This window comes from Macaca mulatta, chromosome 7 (assembly GCF_049350105.2).
Source record: "Macaca mulatta isolate MMU2019108-1 chromosome 7, T2T-MMU8v2.0, whole genome shotgun sequence".
Taxonomy (NCBI): domain Eukaryota; kingdom Metazoa; phylum Chordata; class Mammalia; order Primates; family Cercopithecidae; genus Macaca; species Macaca mulatta.
The window spans coordinates 96,455,934-96,467,280 of record NC_133412.1 but is presented as its reverse complement, the minus strand read 5'-3'; the positions used below and the strand labels follow the sequence as shown (position 1 = coordinate 96,467,280).

General features: G+C 54.9%; 1 protein-coding gene across 7 annotated transcripts; it reads left to right on the top strand.

Moving 5' to 3' along the window:
- The first annotated feature begins 2,682 nt into the window (after positions 1 to 2,682).
- Positions 2,683 to 10,919, top strand: EFS (embryonal Fyn-associated substrate). Of its 7 annotated transcripts, none has more exons than XM_015143406.3 (7): positions 2,683 to 2,843; positions 6,729 to 7,007; positions 7,281 to 7,421; positions 7,523 to 7,817; positions 8,064 to 8,245; positions 8,609 to 8,698; positions 9,923 to 10,919. In XM_015143406.3, exons 1-7 carry the CDS (start codon positions 2,826 to 2,828, stop codon positions 10,355 to 10,357), a joined length of 1,440 nt encoding a protein of 479 aa, XP_014998892.2. In that variant the 5' UTR covers positions 2,683 to 2,825; the 3' UTR covers positions 10,358 to 10,919. The 7 variants fall into 7 exon arrangements, with proteins under 7 accessions (XP_014998892.2, XP_014998891.2, XP_028707263.1 ...); XM_015143405.3 differs by having other exon boundaries at positions 7,523 to 8,245; positions 9,923 to 10,180; positions 10,646 to 10,919; XM_028851430.2 differs by having other exon boundaries at positions 7,523 to 8,245; positions 9,923 to 10,180; positions 10,594 to 10,919.
- The last annotated feature ends 428 nt before the right edge of the window (positions 10,920 to 11,347 follow it).

Genomic DNA, 11,347 nt, shown 5'->3' with positions numbered 1-11,347 from the left:
ATGCCAGTCAAGACATTCATCTTTGAAGACAGGGTTTCCTGACCACCTCCACCTTGGACCCCAATTTGCCTTGGCAATCCCCTGGGCAGAGATCACACCAAGTCACTCCCCAGCAGCTGGATATCTATGTGCCTGACAGCCAGGTGCCCCAGGGCCGGGGTCTGGAAGAGGTTGGAAAATCTTCCCTAGTGGCCACCTCCAACCTAACTGGAGCTGGGAAGCAGGAGATCTCCCTGGAAATTTAAAAGTTCCTCTGCTATCCTAGTGGAGTTGGAAACTATTCAGGAGTCTTCCATCACAGCCAGCCAGCCTACAGCCAACACAGTTCATCCCCATCCCCATGTTTATCCCAGAATCTCTCCCTATTCCACCCCATAGGCTCCACCACACCCTTCACGCAGAGGTTTCTTCACAGGTGCCCAGGCAATAAGAGTGGAGAAGGAGCTGGGGCACGTGTCCTGACCACACTGTCCTAGGAAATGCCTAGATGTGTGGGTCTGTGGAATATTGAGGCGGGGTTATCTGTTCAGGTCCTCAAGTTCACCAAAGGCCTTATATTACATTTCTGATCTTATCTCCAAATAAGGTTATGCACATACACACAATAAGGTTACATATGTGTTTGAAGGGTTAATTTGTTCAATGTAAACATCCAAAATATACCACAGCTTTCAATCCTGTTTATCATCTTGCTTTTTAAATACCAGGAACCTCAAAAATGCAAGAAGGTAGGTGTCACTCAAGCTTGACAGGCCCTGATGTGTGTGTCCCAAAGGAAAGGTCCAGGGAAGCAGCACACACTAAGGAGTTATCCCAGGGCAGAGGAGCTGTGGGGGGTTAGGAGCACCGTCCTTTCAGTGGAAACTCCTGGCGGGGCTAGATCCCAGCTTCTCTGAAAGAGTTCTAGCAACTTTTGTGCCAGCGGTCCCCAGTCCTCTCCTCATAGCAGCAAGAGTGAGCCAGGCTGAAGAGGCCGACAGGCCCAGACTGGCAGAGGAGTGTAAGAGGCCGCACAACCTGCCCGCCTGCAGCTCTGGGGCCAGACGCCCTGCTTCATGTTCTGTCACCAGGGCCAGAATCCATGTCCAGCGCCAGACTCCCGCCCTGTGCCCCGCAAGAACGACCCAGCGAACCCCGCTGCCCTGCAGGGGAGGCGCCGAGGATTGGAGAGGCTCTGCTAAGGGCCCCGCTGGGCTGGAGGCGCGCGCTCCCTCCATGGGGAAAGACAGATGTGGGGCTAATGAAAGGGAAGCCGGGAGGCGCGGGGCCAGCGGGGGAGACGGGGGCGTGGCGGGGAGAGGAAAGCTCCCGGAGAAAGCCGACCGGACTGCCGCGAGCGAGGCCTGCAGCGGAGTCCAGAGGAGGAAGGCGCCGGGGACTGGGGCAGGACCAGGGCGGGAACGGGTGGGGGAGGGGTACCACAGGCAGTTGGACCCGAGGGTCCTGAGCTGAAACTCAACACCCGCCTTTGGAAGGATCGTCCCCCTTTCTCCTCCGCCCCTTCCCTTCCCCTCCCCTTTCCCCTCCCTCCTTTCTCTTAATCCCCAGGACTGAGCCCCGCGCCGGAGAGGAGAGGGCCTGAGGGGAGGAGAAAGGAACAGCACTGAGAGGGGCCAGGAGCCCAGGAAGGGGAGGGAAGGGCAGCCGCGGCCCAGGGGTGAGCCTGGGGGCCACGCGCGACCCCCGGAGCCTTCGCAGCCCTCTCAGTGTCCCCACCCCCAGCCCAGGCGAGTCCGCAGGACCCGGGACCCTGCTCCTCCTTTGCCTTCTCTTTGCTCCTTCTTTTGCTTTGTGGCCTTTCTTTCCCTTCCCAGAGACACCTGGGAGCTGCCCCCAAGCTGTGGGGCGCGCCGCGGGGTCCTGCCAAGGCTGCCTGTGAGAGGGGGCGGCGGGGCCGGCGCCGGGTGCCAGGGGCCGAGGGTGGGAGCAGGAGCTTGTGGCCTTGCGCCCTGGAGCCGAGGACTGGAAGGGGGCTGGGCCCCTCTGCCGCCTGGGCGCGGGCAGCGCGTCGGAAAGGCTGTCCCGCCTGTTCCAGTGGTGCCTGTGTGCTGGTTGCTGCTGCTCGGGGTGAGGCGCTGTGGCGGCGACCTCAGACCCCCGGGCGCGCTGAGTGAGTGCGCGCGTGAAAACCGCCGCGCCGCCGGGGGTGCGAGTGTTTGGGCAGAAGCGGCCACTCCAGCGACCCAGCCCCACAGCCACGCTCTCGGGGGTCTTTGGCTCCGGGCAACTTGGGACAAACGTCTAAGTTCTCGCTCTCCCTCCCTCCCAGCGGGGTCGCCGCAGACCCAAGCCCTGGGAGCACCGCTCTGCAGCACAGCCGGCGGGTGGAGAGGGTTGGCCCCAAAACTCGCTCGTCCAGCCCAACCGCCCCAGCGGCTTCTCCCAGCCCTCGAGGCTCTCGTGAGCGGCCTGGAGAGGCGTCGAGCGCAGCCCAGCGCCCGCCTGCTCACCTGCCCCGGCCCCCGAAGGGAACTTTCGGCTCCTGCGAGCCCGGGGCGCCCCCGCGGTCTAGGGCGGGCAGCTCCCGGGGACTGGACGAGGTGGTGGTGCCCGGGAGACCGCGGGGACAGCACGCAGCGCGCGCCCTTGGATGCGGTCCCGCAGCGACGCCCCGGCCCGCCCCGCTCCTCCTCCTGCCTGGCTAGCCTGCCTCTCATTTGGGAAGTTTTGTGGGTTTTCTTTCTCCTCCTCCGACCTTGGCGGAGGCCACGACTCAGGCGCCACAGCTGGGGGCTAGAGGCCCCGAATCATGGTGCGGGGCAGCCACCGCTGAAGTCAGCGAAACCGAGCCTGGCCTGAGGCAGGCTGCGCGGGAGGCCAAAGCCATGGCCATTGCCACGTCGGTGAGTCCACCAGGGAGAGGAGGCTGCCGGGGAGAGACCTCCACGGCCTGCCCTGCGCTCCTGTCACTTTATTTCTGCCCTCTCTTTGTCTCTCTCCTTGGTCCCTTTCTTCTCCAGGAGGCTGTGTCCCCCTCCTCTCACTTTTGTTTCCCTTCTCCCTCTCACTCCTCATCCCCTGCTCCTCCTGGCTCCGGGCTCTCCCCTCTTCCCCGCCCCCTCCTGTTCTCCTTTTTCTTACTAGAGGCTGCGCCTGAATGGAGGGGAGGGGGCAAGCGTAGCCTGAGTCCTATCTGCTTCTTTTGGGCGGGAACAGATGGCTACTGGTGGTTGGCAGGGGCTTGTGATTGGGAGGCAAGTAAAAGGTTTGGAGGGGGCTGAAAGGACCTAGTGGCTCACGGAGAACGAAAAACGAGAGGCTGAAGGACCCAAGGAGGCCCATCTCGAGACGAGGGATAGGGAAAAGAGGGAGATAGACCAAAGGAGGGACATCAGGAAGGAGAAAGAGAAGACAGAGGGAGGAGGGGAGGTGATGTCAGCCAGCCTCAGGCCACTTTCCAGGCATCAGGACAAAGGGAGGAGACAGCTGGCATGATGGGACAGTGGGAGGAGGCCTCCCAGAGAGCACAGAGGCCCTCTGCCACCCACATTAGGCTGGCCATTCCCTCACCAGTCAGCTGGACCGCTGGGGGATAGAGCAGGAGTGGCCACACCCATCATCAATCAGCCCATCAACAACTCTGTCCTGCAGTGGCAGGGCCCAGAGGCTTGGCCCCATTGGACAGAACTCAAACTTAACACCAAGGAGGAGCGCTCTACAGCCCCACCTCGGTTTTCTGTTCTACAGTCTATGCAGTCTGAATCCAGGCAGCTCTGTTCCCCTCCCACCCTCTTCTAGGTCCTGCCTAAGCTTCCCAGGGAAGCGAGGCCGTCACTTGCTTTCTGGTCCCTTCTCAGTGGGGACTCTTGGAGAGATAATTGTGAGACTGGAAAGAGAAGCACCGAGCCACCCAATGTCCTCCCATACCCTTTGAGGACAGGTTCAAGTTTGGTTCTTTCTCAGACCAAACTCCTTTTTTTTTTTTTTTTTTTTTTTCCTGAGACAAGGTCTCACGCTGTCACCAGGCTGGAGTGCAGTGGCACAATCATGGCTCACTGCAGCCTCCACCTCCTGGGCTCAGGTGATCCACCTACCTCAGCCTCCTGAGTTGCTGGGACTACAAGCACGCACCACCACATCGGCTAAATTTTTGTATTTTTTGTAGAGGCGGGGTTTTGCCATGTTGCCCAGGCTGGTCTCAAACTCCTGGGCTCAAGCAGTCCATCTGCCTCAGCCTCCCAAAGTGCTGAGATTACAGGCATGAGCCACCGCACCTGGCCCCAAACTCCTTTTAGTTCCTCAATCTGTAACAATGGCCAGGAAACCCTAGCTCAGAGTGGGGACGGAGGCCCTCTGGAGATAGAGTACCTCTGGGAGTACTCTGGCATAGAGATGCTGGTTCAGGAGCCAGCTAGTCAGCTTTGTAGTCCCAAGAAGGTAGATTTTTCTTTTTATGGTCAGGGGCATTTATGCTAATCAAACTCACAGGATTCTAATAACAGCTATTACTTATTGAGCATTTACTGCACCTGGCCCTGTGCTACGCTTTGTCATAGTTTCTTTATGCATTATCTCATGCAACTCTCACAACCACCTTGTGCAGGTAGTACCGTTATTATCTGAAAATGGATACGTGCATACGGAATTCTACAAAGCAGAAAACTGAGACTCAGAAAGATTAAACAATCTGCCCAAAGGCACCTGGCTAGAAAGGGACAGACCGCCAAACAGTGGGTCGCAACGGTAATCCCAGCTGTTTAGGATGCTGAACCCAGGCATTCGAGGTTACAGTGAGTTATGATTGTGCCACTTTACTCCAACCTGGACCACAGAGCAAGAGCTGGTCTCTAAATAATTAAATATTTTAAATAAAATGTTTAAAAGAAAAAGACACAGCCAAGACTCAACCCCAGGTCTGCCTCTAGAACTGTGCTTTTAATCCCCTGGCTAGATCCAAAAGACTGATTTATAATTTACAACTAAAAAGAAAAGTGCAGCACTAACTGGGAATTTGTGTCATCTGGTTAGCGTGTTTCTTTGTGTGGGACAATATCCTTTAGAAACCAAAATATAATCAGAAAATGGTTTGACAGGTTGGGAATCAGGCAAGAAGAGGAGTCAATTTGTTGTTAAAATCACCCAGCCATGAGGGGCTGGACAACCTCACCACCAGAGGGAAACATCAACCAAGAGGAATATGCACTCCTGCTGGCTCTAGCAGGGCACCCTTCTCCCCAGGGTCTGGTGGCAGCCTGCCTGAGATATTTAACTTGAGATTTTTTTACTGCATTAGTCGGTCCATTTGGCTACCTGGCTAGTAATGCCTAACTAGCTGCTGTCCAACACTACATGTAAGTCACCACTGCCTGGGACCCTACCAGCAAGCATCATCATTTAGCAATCAAAACTGAAGCTGAATGTCATTGTACGTTTTGAGTAGTTTAAGCTTGATTCTACCAAAAGACATCATGGAGCAAGAGCACTGCGAAGGGTTATAGCAAAGGGAAATTGGATATAAGAAGGCCTTCCTGTGTGCTTGACTTGCTTTTGAGTTAGGGACTTTCTCAGCCACTGTTACTACTATTTCTTTTAAGTAGATTTCTACATTTGTGATTGTGGAGAAGCAGTAGCACAAGTAATTGAGAGCACAGGCTCTGGAATCAAGCAGTTTAGGGTTCAGATTATGCTCCACCAGCTGTGCCAGCGATATGGCATCAGACAAAGTACTAACCTCCCTCTTCCAGTTTTCTTTCCAAAATGGGGTAAGGACAGTTCCTCCCTCGTAAGGTTGTTGTGGGAATTAAATGAGATGAATTGATTAATGCAGAGATTTGCACAGTGTCTGGAAACATTGTTTGCACTTGGTACCTGTGACTTATTACTTGAGCCTGTGGCCCTTGATGGAAAAAGCTTATAAGCCCCCACCAGACAGGACTGGAAACAGGATGATACATGTTTCCTTTTGGTTGGCCTGCCAACCCCCTTCACACACACACAAAGACACACTCTGTCCTTCAGTGGAAGGGCCCATTGCTAAATGATGATGCCTGCTGGTAGATTCCAGGCAGTGGTGACACACACACAAGAATACACACTTTTCTCCATGGTAACCTCAGCCTCTTCTGGTCGAACCTTATTTGTTCAGACTGAGAGCAAACAATTGCTTTGTTTCTGTTTTCTTTCTTATTATGCCTAGGCACACTGTCTGGACTAGGCCTCTCCCAGTCTCTCAGAATGAGGGGTCTCTGCGGCTGCTTAAGCTAACCTTTTGCTAGTGAGGGATAATGACTTGGGAACAGAGAGAAGGTAAAGGAGATTCTATGAGAGACTGTAGCAGGGCTTCATATGTTTTGGAAGAAATTCATTCAACATGTGTATTGACCAATTCCAGGTCAGGCCTTATTGCAAGGACTACAAACATAGCAGTTCCCATGTCCATAGGGTTTACAATATAAGGGAAGAAATGGATATAAAAAAAGCAAATAGACAAATAGTATGAAGTATGAGGACAGAAACAGTAGGTGGAGACAAACAGAGAATGGGGTGGGGAGAAAAGTAAAAAATCGGCCTCTCTGAGGAGAACTGGTCTAGTTGAAGGAACTGAAAGGAAGAGGGAGAATGCAGGTGATGAAGCTGGAGAGAAGCTAGGGCCCAGGCAGAAAGCTGCATCCAGAGTGCAGGTTTTTAGCTTGAGGGAAATGCAGAGCTCCGAAGGGTTTTGAGCAGGGGATGACATGACCTGAAAGGGGTCTGAAGACCCTTCTCCCCACTCCCACCTCCCCCACCAGGCCCAGCTGGCCCGGGCACTGTATGACAACACCGCTGAGTCCCCCCAGGAGCTGTCCTTCCGCCGAGGGGACGTCCTACGGGTCCTGCAGAGAGAGGGCGCTGGTGGACTGGACGGCTGGTGCCTCTGCTCCCTACACGGCCAGCAGGGCATTGTGCCCGCCAACAGGGTGAAGCTCCTGCCTGCTGGCCCAGCACCCAAGCCTGGCCTCTCTCCTGCACCCCCAGCCCAGCTTGGCTCACCATATCCAGCCCCAGATCACAGCAATGAGGACCAGGAGGTGAGAGTGGGAGCCTCCCCAACCCCAAGCCAGAAGAGCCCCATTCCTCCCTGACTAGCCCCACCCAGGGCCTGCAGCAGGTGGGCAGGAAGAGCCCTGAGGCCACAGCTCTTCACTGCTCTGCGCTGGCCAAAACCTGTCTACCAACCTTTCTGAGCTTTGGCCCTCTAGGTACAGGGGGAGTTGGAAGGTCTGTAAGCTCCTCGCACTCAGACATTATTTGATCACTGCCCACTGCGTTCCTCCTGACCCCCCGTCTATTTGATCCCTCAGGTATATGTGGTGCCGCCCCCAGCTCGGCCCTGTCCAACCTCAGGACCTCCAGCTGGACCTTGCCCACCCTCTCCTGACCCCATCTACAAGATCCCCAGAGCCAGTGGTACCCAGCTGGCTGCTCCCAGAGATGTCTTAGAGGTGAGGGCTAGAGGTCCCTGTGTAAGTTGGGTGGGAGACAAATCGCCCCAAGGGAGGGTTCATTGCTGAGCTGACAGATGACTGACCACTCCTCTCCACAGGTCTACGATGTGCCCCCTACCGCCCTTCGGGTGCTCTCCAGTAGCCCCTATGACTGCCCTGCCTCCTTTTCCCACCCTCTGACCCGGGTTGCCCTGCAGCCCCCTGAAGAGGATGATGCTCCCTATGATGTGCCTCTGACCCCAAAGCCACCTGCAGAGCTGGAACCAGATCTGGAGTGGGAAGGAGGCCGGGAACCAGGGCCCCCCATCTACGCTGCCCCCTCCAACCTGAAACGAGCGTCAGCCTTACTCAATCTGTATGAAGCACCCGAGGAACTGCTGGCAGATGGGGAAGGTGGGGGCACTGATGAGGGGATCTACGATGTGCCTCTGCTGGGGCCAGAGGCTCCCCCTTCTCCAGAGCCCCCTGGAGCGCTGGCCTCCCATGACCAGGACACCCTGGCCCAGCTTCTGGCCAGAAGCCCCCCACCTCCACACAGGCCCCGGCTCCCCTCAGCTGAGAGCCTGTCCCGCCGCCCTCTGCCTGCCCTGCCTGTCCCTGAGGCCCCCAGCCCCTCCCCAGTGCCCTCTCCTGCCCCAGGACGGAAGGGCAGCATCCAGGACCGGCCTCTGCCCCCACCCCCACCCCGCCTGCCTGGCTATGGGGGCCCCAAGGTCGAGGGGGATCCAGAGGGCAGGGAGATGGAGGATGACCCAGCAGGACACCACAATGAGTACGAGGGCATTCCAATGGCCGAGGAGTATGACTATGTCCACCTGAAGGTGAGCGTCCCCGGGCAGCCCCACCAGGAGGGACCCCAGGTGCACCAGGGGAGGAGTGTGGAGACCTAGGGCACAGAAGCAGAGCCTCCCTGCCTCCCTTCTGTCCCCCTTCCTTCTCCCCTGGCCCTCTACCCTGCAGCCTGGGACCCCAGTACTTGGCCACAACACTTGTACTAGTGCCACACTGTTCCTCCTAGACCCAGCCTGGGGCCACCAGAGCTCTCTGGAGTCAAGGGACTACAACCTCTGATAACAGGAGTGTCCTTGGGAAGGAAGGGAGGCTGGGAAAGGGGCAGAAGGGCCACAGAAGCCACCCCGTCCTGCTCCCCCACCCCAGCACTGAGACCTCATGCCCCCCTGCAGGGCATGGACAAACCTCAGGGATCTAGGCCCCCGGATCAGGCCTGCACAAGGGATCCTGAACTGCTGGAGAGGGGAATGCCGGCACTGCAGGTGACCCTGGCGGGAATGGTGCTAGAGAAGGGGGCTGGGGAGGGAGGAACAGGGACTTGGGAGAAGAACTGAGCCATCATCCATGGAAGGAAATAGGTTAGGATGGAGTGAGAGTTCACAGGAACCAGGGACAGAGTGGAGGGCATGTTAGAAATCTACAGGAAGGAACTGGAACCTGGAGGAGGATGTTAGGAATTCAGAAAGAGGGGAAAGAATGTGTTGGAGAGGAGTCAGAAAATCAAGCAGCCAGGAGAGCAGAAAGTTTCTGAGTTGTGGGGTCAGAGCTAGGCCTGGGGACTTCTGAGCCTCCTTCCAACTGTGAATTCCTGGGCTCCTAAGAGACCTGGCTTCTAATCCCAGCTCCACTACTGAGAAGCCAGGGGCTTTGAAGCCGTCAGTTAATCTCTCCAGGCCTCAGAAAGTGAGGTGGTTTCCTCAAACCTGTGTAGAATGGTTGCAACACAATAGCTACTATTTATCAGGTATTTACCAAGTGCTAGACCCTGTGCTAGGCATGCTGCATGTGTTAGTATTAATCATAGTTGCAGTTAATACGCATCTGGTGCTCACAGTGTGCAATGCACTGTGATAAGCCTTTCTCTATATTATCTCAATTGATCTTTTCTGCAGCGTCATGAGGTACATACTAGAACTGCACAATCTAGTACAGTAGCCGCTAGCTATATATGGCTATTGAGCACTCAAGATATGGCTAGTTCAAGTTGAAATATGCTGCAAATATAAAACGCACCCTGGATTTTGCAGACTCAGTATGGGAAAAATCTCAATAATTTTCATATTGATTACATGTTGAAATTATAACATTTTTATATTTGGAGTCAGATAAAATATATCAGGGTTTTGTTTTGTGTTTTTTTTTTTTTACCACTTTTAATGTGGCTACTAACTCATCTAAAATTTCACATGTGGTTCACATTATGTTTATATTGGACAGTGCAGTACTAGACTCCCTGTTTTAGAGTTAAGGAAACCAAGTTCAAAGCCTTGTCTGAAATCAAGTTTGAGGTTGTTTGAATCCAGATCTATCTGATATCAAGTGTGGGCACTTCACTGCTGCTCTCTCTAGAATCTAAACTTTCCGATGGGCAGAGGTAAGAGCTAAAAGGATCGCCCTTGGGAAGAAAGGGAGGAAGGAGAAAATAAGTGAGGGAGGAAATGGCACTGATGAGAATGTTCTCTCTGACCACTCCTCTTGCCCCTCAGGAGGCCCTGTCCCCAGGGGAGCCACTGGTTCTGTCCACCGGAGATCTACAGCTCCTGCACTTCTACGCTGGGCAATGCCAGAGCCACTACTCGGCCCTGCAAGTGGCCGTGGCAGCCCTGATGTCCAGTACCCAGGCTAATCAGCCCCCGCGACTCTTCGTGCCCCACAGCAAGAGGGTGGTGGTGGCTGCTCATCGCCTGGTGTTTGTTGGGGACACCCTAGGCCGGCTGGCAGCCTCTGCCCCTCTGAGAGCACAGGTTAGGACTGGAGGTACAGCACTAGGCCAGGCATTGCGGGCCACTGTGCTGGCTGTCAAGGGAGCTGCCCTGGGCTACCCATCCAGCCCTGCCGTCCAAGAGATGATGCAGTGTGTAACAGAACTGGCAGGGCAGGCCCTGCGATTCACCACCCTGCTCACTAGCCTGGCTCCCTGAAGGTCCTTTGGCACAGCCCTGTCCCTCCCCTGTCTGCCAAGGCCCCCCTCTAGGCCTTGGGTGGCTGGAGGGCTTTGTTAAGGGACTAGGAGAAGTGGGGGTATCTTTCCCCTTTCCTGCCCTTTCTGCTCATCTCAACCTCTCACAGAGGTGTCTTCTCCCCCTAACCCACAGCTTTTTGTATGAGCCATTTTGTATAAATTATTTATATTTAATATTATTCCCTGCTTTGTCAGGAGCAGGTACTAGGCTCTGGGGCAGTGAGGAACTGGACTCTTCTCTCCTCAGCCTAGGGTGGAGGTCACTGCACTGCCACCCACCTCTGGAAGACTGGCCATGAAAAGTCAGGTGGCAGAAACCTGAGGCCACATAGAGCCTCTCTCTTTTCCTGTATCTTGGCTCTAGAAGATCAGCACTGCACTGTTAGCTGAGAGTGAGGGCAAGACATAAACTGTCCAGAGTTTGAAGGTCTCAGGAAGACCAGAGAGCTTCTCCCCACAGAAGGTGGAGAGAGCTGGGACTCAGACATGGTTGTGCACCTCAATAAACCCTGCAGTCTGCCTCCCTGACTCTGCTTCTTGGGAGCATGGTGAGCAGCCCTGGTGCTCAGCAGCCATACCTATGGGACACACACTATGAACAGGATGCCTTTAGGGATTTGGGGGAGATTTTGCTCCTTTCCTCAACAACTATTCACTGGACAAGTTCTCTGCTCCCATGATGCGCCAGGCACAGTTCTGCAAGTATATTGTGAATGTATCATTCTAGTGGGATACACAAATAAGTCAGTTAAAATACATAAATAAAAACATAAACCTGCCATAGATTTCACATTTGCTGGTGATGGAAGTCGGCAGGATGGTGTGAAGAAACTAAGTAGATGAGGGGAGAGGCCAGTGAAGGAGACTTTAGACAGGATGGTTGGGAGGTGAGATCCGAACTGCTACCCAGAAGAGGAGAGTCTGAGGACTAGTATTCCCAAAAGGCAGA